At 56.5% G+C, this 24,234-nt stretch overlaps 1 protein-coding gene across 1 annotated transcript in view; it reads right to left on the bottom strand.

The window, feature by feature from the left end:
- Window positions 1-75: 75 nt before the first annotated feature.
- FLII (FLII actin remodeling protein) overlaps window positions 76-24,234 on the bottom strand; it is a 43,853-nt gene continuing 19,694 nt past the window's right edge. The window contains exons 5-31 of the mRNA XM_038763069.1: window positions 21,515-21,595; window positions 20,175-20,260; window positions 19,614-19,775; window positions 15,079-15,182; window positions 14,210-14,385; window positions 13,931-14,088; window positions 11,875-11,959; window positions 11,044-11,191; window positions 10,025-10,158; window positions 9,103-9,315; window positions 8,790-8,969; window positions 8,343-8,425; window positions 8,097-8,171; window positions 7,672-7,755; window positions 7,291-7,462; window positions 6,933-7,037; window positions 6,010-6,201; window positions 5,446-5,634; window positions 5,170-5,309; window positions 4,548-4,785; window positions 4,166-4,320; window positions 3,782-3,842; window positions 3,406-3,534; window positions 2,989-3,095; window positions 2,594-2,699; window positions 2,282-2,347; window positions 76-1,439 (exon numbers count right to left, since the gene is read on the bottom strand). Of these exons, the coding sequence (XP_038618997.1) occupies window positions 1,305-1,439; window positions 2,282-2,347; window positions 2,594-2,699; window positions 2,989-3,095; window positions 3,406-3,534; window positions 3,782-3,842; window positions 4,166-4,320; window positions 4,548-4,785; window positions 5,170-5,309; window positions 5,446-5,634; window positions 6,010-6,201; window positions 6,933-7,037; window positions 7,291-7,462; window positions 7,672-7,755; window positions 8,097-8,171; window positions 8,343-8,425; window positions 8,790-8,969; window positions 9,103-9,315; window positions 10,025-10,158; window positions 11,044-11,191; window positions 11,875-11,959; window positions 13,931-14,088; window positions 14,210-14,385; window positions 15,079-15,182; window positions 19,614-19,775; window positions 20,175-20,260; window positions 21,515-21,595 (3,564 nt within the window). The 3' untranslated portion in view covers window positions 76-1,304. The remainder of the gene's footprint in view (window positions 1,440-2,281; window positions 2,348-2,593; window positions 2,700-2,988; window positions 3,096-3,405; window positions 3,535-3,781; window positions 3,843-4,165; window positions 4,321-4,547; window positions 4,786-5,169; window positions 5,310-5,445; window positions 5,635-6,009; window positions 6,202-6,932; window positions 7,038-7,290; window positions 7,463-7,671; window positions 7,756-8,096; window positions 8,172-8,342; window positions 8,426-8,789; window positions 8,970-9,102; window positions 9,316-10,024; window positions 10,159-11,043; window positions 11,192-11,874; window positions 11,960-13,930; window positions 14,089-14,209; window positions 14,386-15,078; window positions 15,183-19,613; window positions 19,776-20,174; window positions 20,261-21,514; window positions 21,596-24,234) is intronic.

Genomic DNA, 24,234 nt, shown 5'->3' with positions numbered 1-24,234 from the left:
CTCTCTCCCTCTCTAGTCCCCTCATTTATTCTACCTGCCTTTCCCCCCTCCCTGAGCCCCCTAGCACCAGTCGCCTTCTGTGCAAGTGCAATTTTTATTGCTATAATACCAAACTTGGACATGATACAGATCTCTGGGCCCAGGCTTGTCTGCTCTGTGCCCGCTGCCACGTGGAGGAGCTGAGTGCAAAATATGCTCAAAGATCTTGGGGGCTAAATATAAAAAAACAAAATCCAGGAGCAGCAGCCACCTTGGTCCTGGACTGTCAGGGCCAAAAGAAGAGGCTGGGGAAGGAGCTTAAAAAATAAAGCAGAGGTGAGCATCTGGAGCGGAGGGTGGGAGGGGGTGGAGCGGGAATGAGGCCTACCGTGGGTAGCCCCTTAACTCTGCTCATTGCTAGTGACCTACCAGTGTCCCCTTGGGAGAAAAGCTGCTGTCAGGGGTCAGCACCAACCAGGGATGATGCAGCTGCCCTGACTGTTGGGCTTGTTCACCCTAGACCAGGGCAACCTGGGATGGGGAGAAAAAGCCCAGGCTATGGGGGGCTGCCCGGGGTGGCCACCTGTCACCCATTCTTTAAAGGGGAAAGGTGGACAGTGAAAGGCTGCAGGCTGAGGGGAGAGTGGAGGTCAGGAAACAACACCCCGCCTTCAGCGACTAAACCTGGAGCCAGGAAAGCAGGTAGGTCCAGGGGAGGGTGGATTGCACCGGACCCCACCCCTGCCTGCACAGAGGAAAGTTCCCTCCAACTGCCAGGGGGAGGGGGCATCAGGCCGAACCCAACTGCCTCTTTCGCATCTCCATCTAGAATCTCAGCAAAGATTTGTGAAGTTCAGAAAGTTTTGTTGGTAGCTACAACTCTTTTCTGACTCCTCTCGGCTCTGGGTCCAGTTTCCTCTGCCCCTACGAGAGCGAGGCTAGAGCTCAGCCCAAGAGATGCTTGAAAGCAAAGATGGACCTCAGCCCGTGAGACTGGACGGGAGCCAGGAAATGGAGCTCACATTGGCAGCAAAGGAACAGGATGTCCCAACCCTCCTCTTAGGTATGGGTGGTCACTGACAGTGGGTGCGTGAGCCTGCAGGGCTTGGAGTAGTCTGACCCCCTGGTCTGAGGCGTGGGCCGCTGTAGGGGGCAACAGGGGCAGGGAGATCCTACTTCCTCCTCCGAAGCTGCCTGGTGGGATGGGGGGGGCGGGTAGGGAGGAGAGGGAGAAGGTGAAGGATCAAAGAATTCGAGTCGGTCACCGGGATGCCCTCCTGCCAGTGTGGGCCAGTGGTGGCCCTCTCTGGGTGGGCGAGGGGCTCCTAGGCCGGCGGCTTGCGGAAGACACTCCAGGCGTGGAAGCAGCGGGTGAAGGGGTGTGCCTCGTTACCCTTGCGCACCAGCCGCAGCTTGCGGGGCTGCTCCTGCTCCTTGGACCTCATATGTTGGATGTAAACCTGGCGGGGTGAGCGGGACAGGGCGGGGAGAGAAAGGTGAGGGGTGGGCTGGGCTGGGGCACAGCAGGTCCTGGGGCTGGCTCGAGGAAGCCCTGGACCGGCTCCTTGCCTCGATGCCCGAGGGGGAAGGAGGAGGAGGGCCCGAGCCGCTGCCAGAGAGCCTGCTGGCCCAGCTTGGTCTGTGGAAACTACAAGGCCACTCATGGGCAAGCCTGGCAGAAGAGCACCAGAGAGGGGGTGCTTAAAATCGGGGGCAGAGGGAGGGGGTAGCCCCAGGTGGAGGGTAGAGGCGGGAGGGGAAACCAGGAGGGGCACAGGGTGGGGAAAGGTGGGAGAAACCTTTGGGAGCCAGCAGCCTAGTTACCCATTGGGCTATATCACGGGGTCCTAGGTTGAGCCAGGTCCATTCCTCCCCCTCTCGAGCCCAGCACCCATTACAGAACTCAGGATGGGCTCCTGCCACCCAGTGCTCATTCTTGCTTTTAGTTTCTCTGTTAAACATGGGCCCCGCTGCCTCTGAGGCAAAGGCCCAAGGGACAGAGCAGCAGCAGGGCCAAGGCATGGCCCGTGTTCGACCGCTCGCCCTTGTGGTTTGCAAGATGAAACCCAAGCTACAAGGTGAATCTGCAGGGTGCCACCCCCAGCACGGGCAGGAAGCTGGATGAGGAAGGGTGATGCTTGTCAGTCTGGGTCCAGGAGCTGCAGATCAGGGCCCCTGGACAGCACCGCACCCCGCACCCCACCTCCAGGTCTTCCTCCCCAGTCCCATAGGGATGCTGAAGGGGTGGACGGCTGGCGGAGGGAGCCAGCACTGGCAACCAATCCCAGGTGGGGCATCTCACCTGACAGGCCTTCAGGCTCAACTTGATTTCCACTTGGCTGGTCTGCGTTCCAACCCACATGTAAACCTGCACCCGCGGGTAGAGGGAAACCTGAGATCAGCACCCCCTGACCCCCAGCATCAGGGTGGGAAAGATGCCCTGGAGAGATCCCTCCCGTCGCACCCCCCTTCACCCCTGGAGAACTGGGGAGCCCACCATCCTGGTCCCTGCCCCGAGGACAGGATCCAACCGAGGGGCTGTTGGGGTCGGGGGTGAAGTGAGTTGTCCCTGGGGACCGGACAGAAAGAGCTGGGGAGGGATCGGGCTGCTTACCTCCCGCCCATTGTCCAGCAGCATGATGTCATCGTCGGCCAGATCGTCCTGGCAGAAGTCTGAGCATTTCTCTGAGACGGAGAAGTAGCCCTTCTCGTTGGAGCACCTGCCCGGGAGGGTCACGGGGACAAGTGCCATTTGGAGAGAGACAGTGCCAGGCCAGCGCCCAGGTTGTCCCAACCGATCTCAAGCTTTTGTGCCCGCAACCCAGCTCCTGCCCCACACCGCCCATCTCCCCAGCCCTGCCACTGAACTTGGTTTCCCTTCAGGGTTCCTACCCTTCCCAGCGGTAAAGTGGACACCTGCACCCCTGTGCCCCCTCCTGCTCCATAGACGCCCCCACCCCAGGATCCCAGCTCCATGGGGGCTGGCGAGAGAAGAGCCAGGGGCCTCACCTGAAGAGCCGGGCAAACTTCATGTAGTCGGCGTCTTCATCATAGGGTTTCTGGGCCCCGATGCCCACCCAGAAGAAGTTCTCTGGCTCCTCCCCTTCGTTGATCACCTGGCACAGGGAAGGTTTGCGGGGTGTGATAAGGAGGATGGAGGGGAGAGGGGAAGAAGAGATGGGAGGTTCTAACTTCCACAGTAGGATGGCTTTTGCTTCTTCACTGTTGCACTTTGCCTGGCCTGGGCAGAGCTTGAGGGACAAGGAAGGGGTGAGGATGCCTGGGGGGGCCTGTTTGGGGGTCCCAGAAGATGGAGAACCCTCCTTTTACGGCTCCCACGAGATGGGGACTGCCTTAAAAGATCAAACCAGCCACCCCTTCCCTCTGCTCTAGCATGCCTATCTCGCACCCCCCCGCCCCCATCACCTGTTTGCTGTATGACTCGTCAAACATGTGGTTCATGATGTCCTCTGCCAGCTTGGCCTCATCGGGATCGGCAGCCCGCCCCACCCAGGTGTAGACAATGCCCTGGTTATCAGTGCTCTCAAAGGGGACCTGTTCCGGATGGGAGAGACGGAGCTTATTGGGTTCACCCAGCCCATCACGAACCCCGCACCCGCTGCCCCAGGGAAAAGAAAGAGACCCAGAGTTTGGAGTTCAGCGTGAGGGAAATTAAGGGCTTATCTCCATCCCGTGCTGGGCTAATAAGTGGGGGGCCCACCCCACTCCCCAGCTGGGTGATCCCAGGGATCCCGCCTGCCCCCTGCCCCCGAGCCCTAAGCCTCCAGGACCCTGACCTGACCTTGAGAATGAAGCAGAACTCAGAGTTGAGCAGGCTGGAGTCAGTGTTGATCTGGATGCACCTGCAGGAGGTACCCAGGGGCCAGGATGTGAGTAAACCAGAGGGTAGTGTATGCCCAGCCCTCTCCCCACCCAGGCAGACTCAAATCCTGGGCTCCCCACCCTCCTCCCCTCTCTCCAAAATAGCTGGCTAGAGCCCAACACCTTTCTCTTCCTCAGGGGCAAAGTTGCCATCTGCTTAAGCCCGGCTGTGATGTTGGTGGGAGGAGGTGCCCTTGTGGAGACCAGTGGGCTGGGGCCCTGGCAGCCTCTGCCCAGTGAGGGGCCCGCTGAGTGAATCAGGGCCGGAGAGACGCCTGGTGTTGGTGGGGGAGGGGAGACCTACCGGGTGCAAAGAGCACTGCCGTTGGTTCGGATGTGGTAGAGGCTAGGCTGCTGGACGTTGTCCTTAGCCTTCCTCTTCCCCTTGTGGATGATAAACTTCCTCTTGAAGTGGGAGAGGAATTTGGGATTCTCCTGCTGCTGGGTCATCCGCACCACCTGACGGGGGCCCCGAGACCGTGAGCAGCCGCCCGCTCCAGGCTGTCCCTCTCTACCAAGGGAACCGCAAGCCCAGAGGGTGGCCACTTCCTTTTCCATTATGACTGCCGGTCTTTGCCGATGGTTTTGAGTGGCTCGCCCACCCTCCCTCCATCCCCACGAGGGTTTGGTTTTTCGTGAGGATGTGGGGCGGGCCGGGCGTGGGCCTTTTTGGGAAGCCCCCTCACCTCCAGCTTCCCCGGGAAGAGGCTCTCGAATTTCTTCTGCAGGCTGAAGGTGAAGGTGAGCCAGCCCATGGTGGAGGCCTCGCGGCCCTGCCAGAAGTACACCACGCACTGGAAGTCCTCCTCGGCCTGTTTCTCCTCTTCTTCTTCCTCCTCCGCCACTTCCTCCTCTCCAGAGCCCTTCCCCGCCTCCGGCTTCTTCTTCTTCTCCTCGTCCTCATACTCCACCGGAACCCAGTACCTGGGGAGGTGGACCATGGGGGGAAGAGGGCGGAAGGTCAGTAGGGAGCCCCCCACCATGCCTTCACCAAGTCACCCTTTCCTCAACCAGGCTAACTCCCAGCCCCACCCTGGCTCATCTCCCCTTTGTCAAGGGGACCCAAGGGGACGCTGGGGCCCACCCATTCCTCTGGTTCCAGTAGCCCACATCCCACCCCACCCCTGTCCAACCGCCCTGCTCCTCACTGCTTCGCCCCACGGCCTCCCCTCATTGCTGCTCCCCCTCGGACACCCTCCCGGGGGCCCCTGTGGGAAGGGGGAGCCAGCCTGCATCGGGGGCCCATGAGGGAGTGAGTGAGCTCTGAGTTGGGGCCGGAGGTGGGAGGAGAGGCGGAAGTGGCTGTACCTGCAGAGGAAAACGTAACAGTCCTGGGTGTGAAAATGTCCGAATTCCTCCTCGGGCAGCCGGGCGAATTTCTTGCCCTCCAGGACAAATCCCTCCATGCCGTCCAGGTCCTCGTTCCACTCGTCCATCAGCTGCTCAGCCTGCCCCGCGCCGACAGGGCCCGTCAGGCTCCCGGGGCCGCCTCAGCCCAGGCTAGTCTCCCCTCCCCTGGGCTGAGCTGGGGGGGGCCCTCTTCCGCCCCAAGGTCTGGCCCCCACCCCCTTCCACGGGTCATACCTCAGCCAGGGGCATGGTGGGCTGGCGAGGCACAAACAGGGCCGTCAAGTCGGCCTTCATCTGGTCCCTCTTCTCTGCATCCTTCTTCACCTTGCCCGCCAATCCCTCCCCTTGCAGCACAGTCTCGGCATTGCGGGTGTAGTCCACCTTCAGCACGTCGTCCCAGTTCTTGAACTTGGCTTTGAACACCTGGGCAATATGGAAGAGGCAACAGTGGAGACCGCAGACCAGGAGAGGTCCCGGCAAAGAGCTGCGAAGGGAGAGAAGTGAGCCTAGTCCTCTTCCAGCAGCCCCTGGGAGAGCATCATGCACTCGGTGGGAGTGCCAGAGTCCCCACCCGGCTCCCAGCCCACACCAATGGGACTTGGCGAGGGTGGGTCGGCCCTCGATCGGACGGTCCCCTCTAGACTGTAAGCTCGGGGCAGGCAGGGAACGTGTCTACCGACTCTGTTGGGTTGTACCCTCCCAAGCGCTTAGTACAGTGCCCAGCACACAGTAAACACTCAAATATCACTGACTGATTGATTGACAGGCCCAAGATGGGCAGGGCAAGGCTTCCCGCACCTGACACTCGGTGCCCTCCAGGTTGCGGCTGACCATGGCGTGCTTGGGCCGGTGCAGCATGCTGCAGAGTTCCTGGCCCAGCTTCAGGGCCGCTGCCCGCACCAGGCGAGGGGATTTGCGGCCAATCCAGATGAAGACGTCCGACCAGCAGTCCAGGATGTACACGGACTTGGTGTCCAACAAGCTCTGCAGCTGGAGGGCAAACCCGAGGAGGAGGAGGAGGAAGAGGACTCAGTTTCTGGAAGTGCCAGCTGTTTTGCCGAACTAGCCTCTTTGGACAGAGCTGAATCACTGCCCCTGGGGCCCTGCCCCGGACACTCGGATCTCCCTGTCATCCGAGAAGATTTGCTTCCTTGGTAGGGAAGGGCAGGGCCATCCGTGGACCGGAGCTAGAAAGGTCCCTGAGGGTTAGTGCCCCTGACCACCCTCACAACACACCTGCCCTAGGCTGGGTGTGGGCATGGTGCCAGCTGAGCGCTCCCTTGCTGGTCCTGCCTGGCTCAGTCTTTTCCCCACCCCCTACTCCACCTCACTCTTAGAGCACATCTCTATCTTGGGGGCAGACAGTCTGGGGCCTCCCACAAGCGGGTGAAGCTGGTGGGTGATGGCACTAGGCTCCAGCAGATCTGAGTGGGGAGACGGAAAGGGAAGCCTGGCAGAGCCGGGTCTATGACCGATTCAACCCAAAAAGTGCCCTCCTGTGCCCACCCACACACACCTCTCACCCTCGATGCAGAGAGCAGGCTTCTGAGAAAGCAAGGACGTCTGAGGGGGAGGGTGAACCACCTCTGCCCGCAAACCCCCAAGGCTCCGGCTGATATTTTCCCTGACTCGCCCCTGGGGTATTCTGTGGGCAGGTAGCACCCTCGCTATGGTGAGACAGAAATGCTCTCGGGGCCCCACTGCCAGACCCCAAATCATACCAGCCTCATCTGGGGCATCAGCTCCACCTTGGGCCTCTTCTTGTGCTCCACTGAGAGCTTGTAGTTAATCTGGGGCAGCTCCAGGTACCCCAGCCCCAGGCCGACCTGAGCCAACAGAGAAGGGGCGAGGAAGTCAGGACAGCCCAGCGGCGGGCGGGGAGGGGTGGGGGTGGGCCCCCGAGTCGGCGCTGTGCATGTCCAAGGACAGAAGACCGAGGGGCAGGTGGATAGGGGCTAGGAGAGATTAAGCCCTTGTCCCCCAACTCAGTTCCAATGAGGAGTACCCCCAAACCCCCACCACTGACCCAGGGAGTGGGAGGAGGATGGGGGGGGGGATGTGGGTGGGGGTGGTGGCCACCTTATAGAGCTTGGGCTTCGCCGGCTGGAAGTCATCCGGCACGTTCTTGTTGATCTCCTCCGGCTGACCCCCCAGCACATCCCAGAACTCGGGCACCTCCTGGCTCTGGGTCAGCAGAGTGATCTCTGCCTTCCCTTTCCGCTCATTCTTGTTGATCTTCTCAGCAAACAGCCTGGGAAGGGGGGGAGCGGAGAGACGGTCGGTCCAGTGCTGGGGTGGGAGGGCATCCTACTCTCTCCTCTTGAGACTTGAGCACGGAGCGAGGGAGCTCCTCAGAGTCCCTCTCCTGGCTGTCCAAGGTGGACCACCAGCCGGGGTGGGAAGGTGGGGATGGGGTGAGGGTAGGGATCAGACCCGGTCCCTCCTGCCCCGGCACTCTACCTGGCTTTGGTGGTGCCATTCAGCGTGGCCTGGGCACCCCTCCAGATGTAGATGTTCAGCCCGTGGTCCAGCAGGAAGACAAACCTAGGCAGTGAGACCAGAGACAGATGGGAGCCCAAAAATCCAAAGATCCAGCCTCCTGACTGACCCAAGCCAGCAGCTCCTGTGACAACCAGCCCCTCCTCCCCTTCTTGGCCCAGGGGCAAGGTCAGAGGGGAAGGGAAGAGGGGAAAGGGAATGAATTCCACATCTGGAGTCAGGAGCTCCCCTCCCTCTCCCCGTCGCCAACCCCGATGGCTCTGAACCCAATCCCCGCCTCTGCCTGAGACCTGCCCTGGCCCCATTCCGCCAAGCCACGAAGCGGAGTTTGGCTCTCTAGCATGGGGAGCCCCGGACTGGGTCCAGAGTCCGAGAGAGAGACTGACCGGGGGTCCAGAGACACGGCCTTGAGGGGCACGGGCTCCAGTTTAATGTTCTTCTTCCCGTAGACACGATAGAGTCTGCAGTCGGGGGTAAAGCGAGAGCATAGTCAGCTGGGGACTGTGAGCAAGACCTCTGTCAGGGCACCGAGAGGATCTGACCCTCAACCGACCAGACCACCCATCCATTAGCAGGCTTCAGCCGGCCAAGCTGGACTCTGGCATCCCGAGCCGCCCCCCTTGGCCCCTCACCGGGTGGTGTAGTGTGTGTCCTCCACAGTGTAGAAGCCACTGGCTGTTCCGCCCTCAATGTACGTAATGTCGTTGTCGAACACCTAACAGTGGCGAAAGAAAGATCAGTGCCCTGGGCTTTGTCCCGGGAGAAAGGGTCTTTACATGGGGCAGGGGAGGGACAGGAGTAGGTACACAGCACCCAAAGCCCTCACCGACACAGCCTCAGGGTACCAATCGTTTAACACGGGGCCAGGTGGGCCAGCGATGGGAACATGAAGAGCAACTAGGGGACAGAAGGGAGGAGCAAGATGGGGGGCAGTCGGGGATCCCCCCAAAACTCTGCTTGAAGGTGTTCAACCAATCCCAATGTCTGTTGGCCAAGTCCTCGGTGCCGAGCCCAGGTCAGTGCCCATTTAGGGGACGGGGTGGAGGAGGGGGCAGGGATGGGGAAGGAGCGGGGACTACCAGGAGGAACTCCTCGCTCTCATCGCCCATCTCCTCGCGGATGGTCCGGCACTCGGCCCCCAGGTAGTTGCGCAGGTTGACGGCGTGGATAGCGGAGCACGCCTTCTTGTCCAGTGTCGACTCCCCGCCAATCCAGTAGTAGATCTCCCAGTTCAGGGAGCCACTCTCATCTAGGAAGGTCTGGGGAGGCCGGGGGAATGGGGGGAGAAGGTCAGTGCCCCAGAAGGCTCAGGGTTACACCCCGCACGCTGGAAGAGCCACCCCTCCCCGCAGCGGGCCCCGGCCCAGATCCTCGGACCCGGCCCCCTCTTACCTTCAGCACAATGTAGCAGTCGGCCTCATAGAACTTGCCGTGGAAAGCGTCATCCACCTGGGTGGGGACGAAGTTCTCGATCTGCCAGATGGTCAGGCCGGGCAGCTGCCCCACGTCCTCCGTGAAGAACTCCGAGTAGTCCAGCTGGGGCTTCTCCAGGCTCTGGTCCCAACGCCGGGTCTTGGAGTCTGCAGACTTCACATCCAGGTTCTCCTGGTGTTTGGGGAGAGGGGTCGGGGGGGGCGTGGATGGAGAACAGGCTGTCAGGTAGGGTTGGCCTCTCCCACAGTTCCCAAGAGGGTCAGTTCTAAACTGCTGTCAGAGAGGGAGCTGGGGGTGGGTGGGACGTGTGTGTGTTGGTGCGGGGAGTGGTGTTGGGGCTGGAGGGAAACACTGCTAGAGCCTCCCCCAAGACCTCCTGAAGGTTGGTGCTTATGAAAGCAGAGCCTCTTGCTCGTGGGACTCGTCCCAGAAAGCCAAACCCTTCCCACCTGGCTGTGGGCCTTCACCAGGCCTGGTTCTGCACCAAACCCTAGATTTAGGAAGAGCCCCTTCCAGCTCAGCTGGTTCTGGACTGGCCCTCACTCATCCATGCAAATCCAGATCTGCTCTAGGCCTCCTGAGGACCCCGGCGGCCCTAAGAGGGGAGGGTCCCAGGCCAAACCCGACCACCAAAAGCGAGTGGAAGCCGGCCCCTTGGCTGATGAGGTGAGGGCAGGCTGGGAGAGTCCAACCCAACTCCTCCTCCCACCCGACTTAGGCGCCCACGAGTCATTTACCCAGCTGCTGGCCACTCGGCCTGCGCTCCAGAGCCTCCAGAGCACCCCAGGTCCGGCGGTCCAGGGCACCAGGGGCTCCTGGCCCCTCGGTGGGAGGAGCAGAGCCCTGGGGGATGGGACCTTCCCATCTCCGCAGCTCCTACCTCCAGCTTCTTGTTCTTCTCCTGGGCCACATCTGACATGCCTTTCAGCACCTGCTTCGCCTGGTCGTCTTGGGCCGAGTCTTTACGCCGTCGCAGGCGCATCTTGCGAGCCAGGGGGTCTTTGGGGCCGCTGCCTGGGGGGACGGGAGGGAGAGGGAAGTCGCTGAGTACATCGAGGTCTCAGCCAGTCCCCTGGCTCTGTCCACTCTTCTGCCGAGTCAGGACAGGGTAAAAGGCTGCAGCTGGCCCAATGCCTGGCTGCTGGAGTGAGCCAAAAAAATCTTGCTCGATTGGAAACTACTTGAGAAGCAATGTGGCCTAGTGGATGATGATAACAATAATAATGATGATGGTGGTATTTGTTAAGTGCTTACTATGTGGCAAACACTGTCCTAAGCGCTGGGGCAGATATGAGGTAATCAGGTTGTCTCCGGCGAGGCTCAGAGTCTTAATCCCCATTTTACAGATGAGGATAGACCACAGGCCCGGGAGTCAGAAGGTCCTGGGATCTGATCCCAGCTTCTCTACCTGTCAGCTGGGTGACCTTGGGCAAGTCACTTTACTTTTCTGTGACTGTTACCTCATTTGTAAAATGGGGATGAAGACTGTGAGCCCCATATGGGACAGGGACTGTGCCCAACCTGCTTAGCTTGTACGTACCCTAGAGCTTAGTTCAGTGCCTGGCACATAATAAGCACTTAACCATTAAAAAAAAAAAATTAGATATTTGGCCCCTTTCCTCCCAAGGCCTTAGGACAGGGCTCTGCCCTGAAGCGTTCAGTAGATACTAGTTGTCCATTGACCAGATTCCCTCTACCATCTTCCTGGAAAAACCAGTTGACCCCATCCAGCTGGGGGCCCTCCAATCCCACCTTGCCATCTCCGCTGCTTCTGGCCAACTAGCATCCCTACCCCCACGGCCTGCGGAGCATGGCATCCTGAAGGTTATCACACTTGGGGGCACCCAGGAAGGAGAGTGGAGGGGAAAGGGATGGGGCATGAGGGAGAAGAGAGCTCACCCGCCCCGGCAGCTGCCACGGTGGCAGGGGAGGCACCAGCCAGCCGCAGCTGGTTCTGCAGGGAGAAGTCGATGTTGTACCACTCCGAGGTGCGGTCCGCGGGCTTTGGGGGCATCACCAGGTTGGGGTTCTCCCGCACATCCAGGATCTGGGGGGACAAGACCACAAGGCAGGCTGGGAACCCAAGTGGGCACTCCCTCTCCTTGCCCTGACAAGGAAAGAAGCTCTGTTCTGGGGGTCGAGAGCAGTCAGACACACAGATCCAGGGATCCAATCAGAAACAGAACACGGATGCTGCCTCAGAGGCTCCTCCTCTTCCTCATGAACACAGGCACCGGCGAGTCCCTGCTCAGGGAAACACTCTTGGTTTGCTTCAGCCACTTTCCCATCCTCCTCACTGAGCCAAGGAAGTAGAGAGCAACACCCCCATTGCACAGATGACAGACCATGGGAAAAGGACTGTGTCCAACCTGATTATCTGGAATCTACCCCAGAGCTTAGTATGGTGCTTGGCATGCAGCAAGCCCTTAACAGATAGCACACCTATTACAGATGGAAAACTTTGGCAGGACTGAATCAGAGTGGCCAGGGCAGGGTTAGGAAAGGACCCAGCATTCCCGGGGCCTCCAGGACTCAGGTCAAGGCTCCACCCATGAGCCCGGTTTGGTTCCCTCCCCGCATCCCTGGGGAAGAAAGGGTTGGGGCAGAAAGCAAGGAAAGAGATGACCTCCCCCGACACAGAGGGTGCTCGCCATGGGTGGCCAATGAAGGAAAACCGGGATCCTGCCACGGCAACAATGCCTAAGAGGGAGCCCCCCTCTACGGGCTCACCTCGACTTCCGTCAGGAAGTGGATGGCCTCTGGAAGCGTGATCAGACGGTTCTTGTTGAGGACCAGTTTCCTCAGCTTGGTGCACCTGTGGGGAGGGGCACCCTGAGATGGCTACTGGGGATCTTGTGGAATCCAGGAAGCCCCCAGGCCCACCACCCCGGACCCCACCACCCCCAGTGTGCCCAGCCCACAGCAGCGAGATGGGTTCAGGCTGCAGAAACAGCAGGAGAGGTGATTTCACATGGCCAGGTCCTTCTTTGTTCCAGTTTTAGCTCCCCGGCTCAGCAAAGACAAAAACCCCACCATCACGCCCATCCAGCCTCTTCCTAGTCCCGAGCCAGATGGAAGGGAGGAAGAGGGGTCAGCAGATTGTGGCTCCCCCAACCCAACTGGGTTGAGTGGACCTCACCCGGCCCCACAGACACTTGTTCCCCGGGACGGGCAGCTCGCCTGGGTCCCCTGCAGACCTCCACGCCATCATCCCTCCCCGCAGGGCTGGGGGTATCTGGAGGGTCTCAGACAGACAGGCAGACTTCCTGGGACGGACGAAGATTAAGAGTCGGGCCCAGCAGGGGAGAAGGATGTGAGCCAAGGCTACTAGTCACCCCACTAATCACCCCATATGCATTTATTTTTATCCCCAGACTGGGACCGTTTCAGTCTGTTGCTCCCAATAGAAAGAAGCAGCACGGCATAGTGGACAGAGCCACTGGTCATGGGTTCTAGTCCCAGCTCCGCCACTCTGCTGTTTGACCTTGGGTTAGTCACTTCACTTCTCTGGGCCTCAGTTCCCTCATCTTCAAAATGGGGATCGAGACTGTGAGTCCCATGGGGGACAAGGACTGTGTCCAACCTGATTTGCTTGCATCCACCCCAGTGCTCAGTACAGCGCCTGGCACATAGTAAGCACTTAACAAATACCATCATTATTATTAGGGCATAAACTGCTGGTGGGCTTGTGTTGCTGCTGCCCTTCCCCAGGTATTTAGTGCATACGCTGCTGTTATCAGGTACTCAGTAAATACCAAGACTGAATACCAATGGAGAAGCAGCACGGCTTAATTCATTCGTTCATTCAATCGCATTTATTGAGTGCTAAGCTACTAAGCGCTTGAGAGAATTCAATACAACAACAGACATATTCCCTGCCCACAGCGAGCTCACAGTCTAGAGTGGATAGAGGTCGGGCCCGGGAATCAGAGGACCTGGGTGCTAATCCCAGCTCCGCCCTATGTCTGCTGGGTGACCTTGGGCCAGTCACTTGACTTCTCTGGGCCTCAGTTACCTCATCTGGAAAATGGGGATTAAAAGCGTGAGCCCCATGTGGAACAGGGACTGTGTGCAACCTGCTTAACCTGTACCTACCTCAGAGCTTAGAACAGTAATTGGCACATAGTAGGTGCTTAACAAGTACCATAATTCTTATTATATTATTTTTAACAACAATTCTGGTCCCACCCAGCATTTCCCAACCCTGGGTCCAGGAGAGAAAACAACCTCAAGAGTAGGAGGCAGACTCTCTGGAGAGGGGCCAGGAGACAGCATGGATTAAGGGTTGGGAAGGATTAAGTTTATTATGGGCAGGGAATGTGTCTGCTAATTCTTTTGGTTTGTACTCTCCCAGGCACTTAGTACACTGCTCTGCACATGGTAAGTGCTCAACAAATACCACTGATTGACTGGCTGATTGATCAAGGGTTGGGAAATGTGGTTTAGGAAAGAAAAGTTAACGGGCCGGGGATGACCTTGCCTGGAGAAGAGAAGGCTTGTGGAAGGGTTTTGCCACCAAGCATCCGGTGCCGGGGGCAGGTCCATGAAAAACAGAACTACAGCAGGCGGAATCGGGAGTAGACCTCAAAGCCGGGCTTCCTAACTACGGGTTATCGGACCCCGGCACGAGACACTGAGGGAGGTCCCTGGGTCTCCTTTCCCAAGCGGTCCCCGGAACAGGATCAGCTCTGGTGCTTCAGGAGCAGGGGAGCCGGGGAAGGGGAGGAGGGAGCCGGAGGAGATGGCAGCCACTGGCACCGTCCCCAATCGGGGTCACGGCTCCTACCTGCACAGACTCTCCGGGATGAGCTCCAAGTTGTTGTTGGCGGCCATGAACTCCTCCAGGTTGGCCAGCTTGCCGATGCCCGAGGGGATGCCGTCGAAGTCCACCTTGTTGGAGTTTATGTAGAGCTTCTTCAGCTTGGTCAGCTTGCAGATGGCTGACTGAGGACCAAGACGAAGGTCAGGGGGAGAGGGCCAGCTCCTCCCCACCCCCGAGTCCTGGCATGCCCCCGAGCCCCGAGCCCCTGCGCCGGGGATGGGGGGAGCCCCGACGGTCACATACGGGCAGCGAGGTGAGCAGATTCCGGGACAGGTTCAGGGTCTCCAGCTGGGTCCACTGGTCGACGCACAAGGAGAGCTCCGGGATCTGGTTGCTGCTGAGGTTCAGGCGGCGCAGGCCAGAGAGGGTGTACAGGCACTCGGGGACCCGGGGCAGGTCATTGCAGGACAGGTCCACGTCTGGCCGAGCGGGGGGCGGGGGCTGAGTGCCAACACCCCTCCCCACCGTCCCCTGCACCCGGCGCCGCCCCCACACTTAGCCCAGCCCCACTGCTGGGGAAGCCAGGGGCTTCCATGAGGGGCTTTGGAGTTAGAGGTCATGGGTTCAAATTCCGGCTCTGCCAACTGTCAGCTGTGTGACTCTGGGCAAGTCACTTCACTTCTCTGAGCCTCAGTTCCCTCATCTGTAAGACGGGGATGAAGACCGTGAGCCTGCTGTGGGACGACCTGATCACCTTGTAACCTCCCCAGCGCTTAGAACAGTACTTTCCACATAGTAAGCGCTTAATAAATGCCATCGTTATTATTATTATTATTCTCGATCCCATCAGGGATCTCAGCAGTGACAGGAGGGCAGTTCCTTCCCCTCTTCCAGTGCTCCAAGGGGAAACAGGCCCCGGGAGGGTTCCTGTCTAGTATCCCAGAGGAGCCTGGAAGAGCAGGGAGGAACCATGCCCCCCTGCTGCCCTCAGATGTGGAGGTGAGCAGGGAAAAGATGACCGATGGGAGCATCCCCTGGTTCCAGGGAAAGGGGTCTGAAGAGCTGTGTGGCAGGGGGAGGGAGAGAGGAGGAGGAGGGAGAGGGGAAGGAGGAGGGCTGGGGGAAGGAATGGGGTGCTGTTGCTGAACTCCGGCCGGCCCCGCGATCAGTACCTGCGAGGTTGCTCAGGGCTTCCAGGCTGGTGGGAAGGTTGTTGTGGGTGCGCTGGGTGTTCCTCAGGTGCAGAGTCTGCAGGGCCGTCATGGCGGGAAGTTGCCTGGTGGAGGAAAAGGCGGCAACGGGGCCTGAGCCAAGGCCAAAAGCGCTCTTGACCACCAAGGGAGAAGCAGTGTGGCTCAGTGGAAAGAGGCCGGGCTTCGGAGTCAGAGGTCAGGGGTTCAAATCCCAGCTCCGCCAATTGTCAGCTGTGAGACTTTGGGCAAGTCACTTCACTTCTCTGGGCCTCAGTTACCTCATCTGTAAAATGGGGATTAAGACTGGAGCCCCCCGTGGGACAACCTGATCACCCTTGTAACCTCCCCAGTGCTTAGAACAGTGCTTTGCACATAGTAAGTGCTTAATAAATGCCATCATTATTATTATTATAATAAGGGCAGAGGCTTCTCCCTCCTCCCACATAGCGGGGGAGAGCGTGGGGGGCGGGGGGGAGTGGGGATGGAGAAAAAAGCGGGGCCGGGGCTCAGTGGGGAGCCAGGCTCTGAGTTCCGGGGCCCGGCCGAGAAGGCGGGCGAGCCCTGATGGAGCTCCGGTGATCCCGGAGCCGAGCCTGCCTTCCTCATCTCACCCGGGAGGCCAGGATGGGAATCCAGAGGAGTCCAGCCTCCCCCTTCCATACAAGACTCAGAGGCACCCACGACTGGCCGGCCCCTCGGGGAGGAGACGGCAGCGTGGCTGAACCGGGTTCGCATCACAGGAAACACTAATGAAAGCTTCTATCTCGAGATCGAAAGTTTCTTCAATCATATATCATATATATTGAACACTTCCTGGGTGCAGAACACTGTACCAAGCGCTTGGGAGAGTACAACAGAACAGAGTTGTTAGGCACTTTCCCTGCCCACAACGAGCTCACAGTCTAGAGGGGAGTCAATGATATCTGTTGAGCGCTTACTACATGCGGAGCACTGAACCAATACCGTGGAGTTGGTAGACACGCTCCTTGCCCACAGTGAGCTTAAAGTCAAGGCGGACTCCTTGTGAGTAGGGAACCAACTCTGTTGTACTGTACTCTCCCAACTGCTTAGTACAGTGCTCTGCACACAATAAGCACTAAATACCATTGATTGCTCTTACTCCACTTAGGAGATAGCTTGCTGCCCTCATCTGCTTTTACTGCATGTGGGTTGTTAACGCCCAAGCCTCTTTACAAAAGGTGGTCAGTATGGACAAATTACAATTGCAACCTTCCACACTTTGATCTGGCCACCGACCCCTTTCCCACATCCTCCCCATCTTACCTCCTTCCCTTCCCCACAGCACCTGTATATATGTATATATGTTTGTACATATTTATTACTCTATTTATTTATTTTATTAGTATTTTATTTTGTTAGTATGTTTGGTTTTGTTCTCTGTCTCCGCCTTTTAGACTGTGAGCCCACTGTTGCGTAGGGACTGTCTCTATATGTTGCCAATTTGTACTTCCCAAGCGCTTAGTACAGTGCTCTGCACATAGTAAGCACTCAATAAATACAATTGATGATGATGATGATGATGATTTATTTATTTTACTTGTATATATCTATTCTATTTATTTTATTTTGTTAGTATGTTTGGTTTTGTTCTCTGTCTCCCACTTTTAGACTGTAAGCCCACTGTTGGGTAGGGACTGTCTCTATATGTTGCCAATTTGTACTTCCCAAGCGCTTAGTACAGTGCTCTGCACATAGTAAGCGCTCAATAAATACGATTGATGATGATGATGATGATGATTTATTTATTTTACTTGTACATATCTATTCTATTTATTTTATTTTGTTAGTACGTTTGGTTTTGTTCTCTGTCTCCCACTTTTAGACTGTGAGCCCACTGTTGGGTAGGGACTGTCTCTATATGTTGCCAACTTGTACTTCCCAAGTGCTTAGTACAGTGCTCTGCACACAGTAAGCGCTTAATAAATACGATTGATTGATTGATTGACTGATCCTCCCCCTAGCCTGGAACTCCTTCTCCTTCCATATATGCCAGCCCACCACTCTCCCCACCTGCAGAGCATTATTAAGTTCCCATCTCCTCCAAAAGGCCTTCCCTGATTGAGCCCCTTTTTCCCTGGCTCCCACTCCCTTCTGTGTCATCTATGCACTTTGATCTGTGACCTTTGGGCATTTGATATTCGCCCCACCCTCAACCCCACGGCACTTACGAGCATAATCTTTATGTTATGTATTATAAAGTATTTACTTATATTAATGGCTATCTCCCCCCTTCTAGACCGTTAGGTCTTTGAGGGCAGGGAAGGTTTCTGCCAACTCTGTTGTACTGCACTCTCCCAAGAGTTTGGAATTGTGCTTTGCACATTGTAAGCGCTCGAAAAATTCCATCCATTGATTTCCAGATCTCTCCACTGCTTCACCAGCCCCTGATGTGACTCCTCACAGGGGCAAGGAAAGAGGAGGAAGGGCAAGGGGCAGACAGAAGACTAAGGAGGTTGGGAAGGTTCCAGGGGTCGGGAGACCTGGGTTCGAACTCTGGTTCCTCCATCTGCTTGCCGTATGACCTCAAACAAGTCACTCAACTTCTCTGTGGCCCAGTTTCCTCGTCTGTAAAATGGAGATGAAACACCTCCCCCAGAGAGTGAGCCCCACATTGGATGGGGACAGTGCCTCGGTGGATTTTACGCTTGCCCGGTGCTTAGCACAGTGTTCGGTCCACAATGAGCACTTAAATACCACAATTGTCATTATTATTGTTGTCATTATTATTAACACTGATAATAATAATAGTTTTTAAGCACTTAGCATGTGCCAGGCCCTGTACTAAGTACTGAGGTGCATACAAGGAAATTGGGTTGGACACAATCCCTGACCCACTTGGGGCTCACAGTCTTAATCCCCGTTTTACAGATGAGGGAACTGAGGCACAGAGAAGTGAAGTGACTTGCCTAAGGTCACACAGTAGACAAGTGGTGGAGCTGGGATTCGAACCCGGGCCGTTCCGACTGCCAGGTCCATTATTATGGACGGGGGAGAGATGGAGAGACAGAGGGAACACCAAGATATGAGGAATGATTCCTTAATTGGAGCAGGTTGATCCACCCATCCTAGATAGGGGCTGAGGAGAGATGGGGAGGGAAAGGCCTGCCCCCCCGGAGCCAGAGATGGGGGGGCTCTGGTCTTCTTGGCCTGGCGCCTCTCCAGGGGGCTGGGCTGGTGCCAGGGTGGGAGGAGAGGGGCTCCACCACCCTGGGCCTGCTGCCCTGAGAACGGGAGCGAGAGCCAGCTCTCCACCCCCAACTCACTTCTAAGGGAAGGATGGGATTCATTCATTCATTCAATCATATTTATTGAGCGCTTACTGTGTGCAGAGCACTGTACTAAGCACTTGGGAAGTACACGTTGGCAACATATAGAGACGGTCCCTACCCAACAAGGGGCTCACAGTCTTGAAGGGGGAGAGAGACAACAAGATAAAACACGTGGACGGGCGTCAAAATCGTCAAAATAAACAGAATTATAGCCATATGCACATCATTAACAAAATAAATAGAATAGTAAATATGTACAAGTAAAATAAATAGAGTAATAAATCTGTACAAACATATATACAGGTGCTGTGGGGAGGGGAAGGAGGTAGGGCGGGGGGGATGGGGAGGAGGAGAGGAAGGAGGGGGCTCAGTCTGGGAATCAATCAATCAATCAATCGTATTTATTGAGCGCTTACTGTGTGCAGAGCACTGTACTAAGCGCTTGGGAAGTACAAGTTGGCAACATATAGAGACAGTCCCTACCCAACAGCGGGCTCACAGTCTAAAAGAAGGCTGTTGGACAGGGGGAAAACTGCTCTCTCCCCCTGGAAGCAGTGTGGCCTAGTGGGAAGAGCTCGGGCGTGGGAGCCGGAGGACCTGGGTTCTAATCCCGGCTCCGCCACTTCTCTGCTGTGTGACTTTGGCTAGTCACTTCACTTCTCTATGCCTCAGTTCCCTCACCTGCAAAACGGGGATTCAAAACCTGTGATCCCTCCTACTGAGACTGTGAGCCCCATGTGGGATCTGATCATCTTGATCATCACCTGATCATCATCATCATACCGTCTCTATATGTTGCCCACTTGTACTTCCCAAGTGCTTAGTACAGTGCTCTGCACACAGTAAGCGCTCAATAAATACGATTGAACGAATGAATCTTGTACCTACCTCAGTGCTCTGAACAGTGCTTGGCACACAGTAAGCGCTGAACAAAGACGACAATTATTATTATTGGAAATCCCCCACCCCTCAGTCCTGGTGGCTCTCAGAGCACAAGGCCCCTACCTTCCCCCTACACGGGGCCAGAGGGAGGGGACCAGGACAGCCCTGCCCCTTGGAGGGAATGGGAACAACATTCTTGGATCACCACCGGGGGAGAGCCCCTGAATTTTAGCACATTAGTGCTCCCTTGTGCTCCCCTCCCCTCACATCCCAACCGTGGAAAGGGCAGAGGTCAAGAACAACGGCACCCTGCGACTCGCGGGGACGTGGAGAAGGCAGTACCTGAGCTGGGCGTGCATGAGGGGGTTGTTGTTGAGTACCAGGGTCTGGAGGTGCACTAGCCGCCTCATCTGCGGCGGAAGGCTCTCCAGCTGGTTGTCACTCAAGTCCAGGTACAGCAGATCCGTCAGGTTGATGAAGAGCTGGTTGGGGATGTTGTCGATGCTGGCGGGGAGAGGAGGAGGGAGAGTGGGTCCCCTCACCACCCGTAAGCCTGGAAGCTCGGATCGCAGCCCCTCCTCTCACCCTGGCCTGAGGGATCACTCTGGTGACAAGGCCTTAGCACCCACTGGTGGCCCCCCATGGGACGAGGTGGTTCCCCTTCCTGTCTCTACGGCAACGCTCAGATCCCATCTGAGCGGTTTTCCCAGGAGGATTCAACGTGTTCCTGATTGCGGGGCTTTGAGTTGACCACACTTCTGGAAGCAGTGAGCGATGAGGTGGGATGAGGGTATGGGGAGGACCAGGTGATATCTCTCTGTCTCTCTCTCTCTCTCACAAACACACCTCCCCCCGCCACCCCCAAGCCCTGTGGCCCCGCAGCCGGCCTGCCCAGGCCCTTACCCATTGTGGCTCAGGTTGAGGACCAGCATGTTCTTGGCATTCTCCAGTTCCCGGGGACACTCTGTCAGCTGATTGTAGCTCAGGTCCTGGGAACGGGAGCAGAGGGGCAGGCTGAGGCCTGGCGCAGACAGACCGGCCCATCTTGGGACCCAGGTTCGAGGAAAGCCCAGTGAGTAACCAAAAGGGGCACTGTGACTCTAGATTATAAACTCCTTGTGGGCAGGGAATGTATCTAACCAACTCTGCTTTCTTGCACTCTCCCAAAGGCTTAGCACAGAGCTGTGGACAGAGTAAAGTGTTCGAGGACTAGTGGATTAAGGACGGACCTGGGAATCCGAAGGACCTGAGTTCTAATCTCAACTCTGCCACTTGTCTACTGTGTGACCTTGGGCAATCCACTTCACTTCTCTGTGCATCAGTTAGCTTATCTGTAAAATGGGGATTAAGGCTGTGAGCCCTGTGAGGGACAGGGACTGTGTCCAACCTGAATATCCTGTATCTACCCCAGCTCTTAGAACAGTGCTTGGCACATAGTAAGCGCTTAACAAATACCATAAAAAATACCAACATGGGGCTCACAGACTAAGGGGAAGGGAGAAGAGGTGTTGAATCCCCATTTTACAGATGAGGAAACTGAAGCCAGAGAAGTGATTTGCCCAAGGTCTTCTAGACTGTGAGCCTGTTGTTGGGTAGGGACTGTCTCTAGATGTTGCCAACTTGTACTGCCCAAGCGCTTAGTACAGTGCTCTGCACACAGTAAGAGCTTAATAAATACGATTGAATGAATGAATGAATCTCACTGCAGGCCAGGGGTGGAGGCAGGATTACAGCCCTGGCCCCCTGACTCCCAAATCCAGGCTCCTTCCACTAGGCTGCCCTGGAGTTGGCATCTGTACAGGACAGAATAATATGATCCAGGGACAAAGTCCCTGGAGGAGGCCTGGGGTCACAAGGCCCATTCCTGGCACTGTCCTTTGGATATTTGGGCCCAAGCCATCGCCCAGGGACAGAATTTATGGACAGGAGAGAGCACAGGTCCTCCTGCAAGGCCAGCAGGGGCCTGACTGGGGATGCTTGGGGTAAGCTCATCGTGGGCAGGGAATGTGACTGCTTATTGTTGTACTGTATGAGCGCTTAGTACAGTGCTCTGCACACAGTAAGTGCTCAATAAATACAACCGACTGACAGACCCATCGATAGCTTCGTCTCCGAGGGCACCTGCTCGAAACCCCAGGACAACTCTCCTACGCTTGAGCCCAAGGAGGGCCAGTCCAGATGGAAGCCGCTCCACCGCGGCTGCTGCCGGTGACGGAGGCTCCGGGGCCCCCGGGGCCACTTACCAGCACCGAGAGGTCGTCCAGCTGGAAGATGTCGTCGGGGACTCCAGAGTTCTTCAGGCTGTTCGCTCGAGCCACGATCGCCTTTAAACGAGGGAAAAACGGTATCGGGATCTCTGGGCTCCAAGTCTGGAGCAAGCAGGGAACCTCAAAATTGGCCCCTCCTACCCACCTCCTTGTCCCGCTCCTGGCTGGACCAGGCTCAGAGGCCCGTCCTGGATGGGGAGAAGACTACCTTGGCAGTGAGGGCGGGAGGAGCAGGGATGCAGAGAAAGAGGAAGGGCGCAGGGCGGGGGATGGTGGGAAGCACTTTCAGCAGGACTCTGTTGTTGAGAGGAAACCAGCCACGGTGACCCTAACGGGCCCAGCCACCCCGAAGGAGGTCAAAGCAGGAGGGCAGACTGGGAGGCATTGGAGAGGCAAGGTGGGGGGTGGCTCCTGATGGAGTCATTCATGTAGACACCTGTCTACATGTTTTGTTTTGTTGTCCATCTCCCCCTTCTAAACTGTGAGCCCGTTGCTGGGTAGGGACCGTCTCTATATGTTGCCGACTTGTACTTCCCAAGTGCTTAGTCCAGTGCTCTACACACAGTAAGCGCTCAATAAATACGACTGAGTGATTGAATGAATTCAATCGTATTTACGGAGCGCTTACTGTATGCAGAGCACTGTATTAAGCGCTTGGGCGAGTATAATATAACAATAAGCAGACGCATTCCCTGCCCACAATGAGCTTACAGTCTAGAAGGGGAGAAAGACCTTAATACAAATAAATTACAGATATGTACATACAGCTCTCCGGTTCAGGTGGGAAGCCAAAGGAGGCACCAGGGGGGAGACCCCAGACACCAACCAGACAGATAGAGCCTAGTCCGGCCCCTCGGGGCCCTGACCTGGCTGCCAGAGACTACTACCCTTCGGCTGGCAACTCCTGGCCTTATCACTCTTGGGCCTGACCAAACTGCAGGTTCCTGCCAGTCAATCCATCAATCGTATTTATTGAGCACTTACTGTGTTCAAAGCACTGTACTAAGCGCTTGGGAAGTACAAGTTGGCAATATATAGAGACGTCCCCTACCCAACAGTGGGCTCACAGTCTAGAAGGGGGAGACAGAGAACAAAACAAAACATATTAACAAAATAAAATAAATAGAATAGATAGGTACAAGTAAAATAAATAAATAAATAGAACCACCCAGAAACGCACCACTCACCAGGGAAACCCCCATTTCCTCCTTTTCTCTCTCAGGCCCAAAACCCAGAGGCAAAATGGGCAGAGCTATGAGACAAACCAACTGGGGCTGAAGACAAGGCCGAGAAAACAGTGAAGGGGAAAGGGGAAGGAGGACAGAGGAGGAGGGTGGAAGAGGGTGGAGGAGGAGGGAGGAGAAGGAGATTAGCTATGACTCCTGGGGGAGCAGGGCTCAAAAGGCAGCAGACACTGCACCAGCTTGGGATAGAGACCCAGAGAGAGAGCGCAGGTTATTGTTGCTTATCTCATTTTCCCCAAAATGAACTCAGCTTCTCCGACACACAGACACACTGTCAGGCTCCTCTAGATGACTCCCAGGGCCAGCACCCAGGTTGAGAGAGAAGCATGGACTCCAGACAGCTCCAGTAAGAGTGTCTGTTGAAGGAGATCCCCCTGGACAGTTTGAGCCCAGGGCCAAGGGCCGCCCAGAGCTCAGTTTCTTCCCACTAGACACCATCTCTCCCTGACCCCTTCGGCCCTGGGGTTTTCCAATAAGAATACTCCTCCTAGGAGCGTTCTGGATCTGCAGCTCCAAATTTCACCGCTGTCTCTCTTGTCCTGGGCCTCCTCCTTTTCCTTATAGCTGGAGAATACAGGAGCAAGGAACTCTGTTAGGCTGAAAGGGCCCCGGAGGGCTGTGTGCCCACGAGCATTACGGGAAGGCCCAATTCAGCAGGGGTTCTTCAGGGTGGTAGGGTGGTGGTCATGGGGAAGCCTACAGCTTTAAAACAGAGAGTCCAGAAAACAGCTTTTCAGACAGGAATTAAAGAGGCAGATACAGACGGAGGGAAATAAACCCCAGCCCACATGCCCAAGGACCCAAAGAAGGAAGAAAGTAGCCTTAGAAGAAATACAGTATCCCCCTTCCTCTTTCTTCTACCGCCCACAATTTGGTTTTCCGGGGAATCTGGGTTGGGATGACTCTGGGTATCTGCTGGAGGCAGATGCTTGGCTTCTCTTAATCTAGTGATGTGAAGCTCAAGAGGAAAGGGTGAAGATGGAAGGATGCATAGCAGTTGGATGAGTTTTGCTATCTGAAGATAATTTTAGGGGGCTACTGATTTTTTTTTAATGATCTGCAAGACCATGGGGACTGAAAACAAGTGATCTGCACTAGAGAGCCTTGGAGTTGGGACACGTCTTCCACCCCTGCTTCTCTGTTCTGGGCAGTCTGCTACGGAAGGGAGTGATGCAACCCCAAGCCACAAGAAATCCGCCCCTATGGCAGTCGCGATGCTTCCAACCTCTGCCTGAGGACCTTCCTGTCCATCAGGCAGTAACTGTATTTATTGAGCACTTACTGTGTGCAGGGCACTGTACTATGCACTTGGGAGAGTAACGTATAATAGACACATTCCCTGCCCACAATGAGCTTACAGTCTAGAGGTAGAGATAGGCAATATAATTAAATATAATTACAGATATGTACGTAAGTGCTGTGGGGCTGGGAGGGGGAAGGAATAAGGGGAGA

This window comes from Tachyglossus aculeatus, chromosome 21 (assembly GCF_015852505.1).
Source record: "Tachyglossus aculeatus isolate mTacAcu1 chromosome 21, mTacAcu1.pri, whole genome shotgun sequence".
NCBI classification, from domain to species: Eukaryota; Metazoa; Chordata; class Mammalia; order Monotremata; family Tachyglossidae; genus Tachyglossus; species Tachyglossus aculeatus.
The sequence above is the reverse complement of the archived record's forward strand: the minus strand, read 5'-3'. Positions and strand labels throughout refer to the sequence as shown.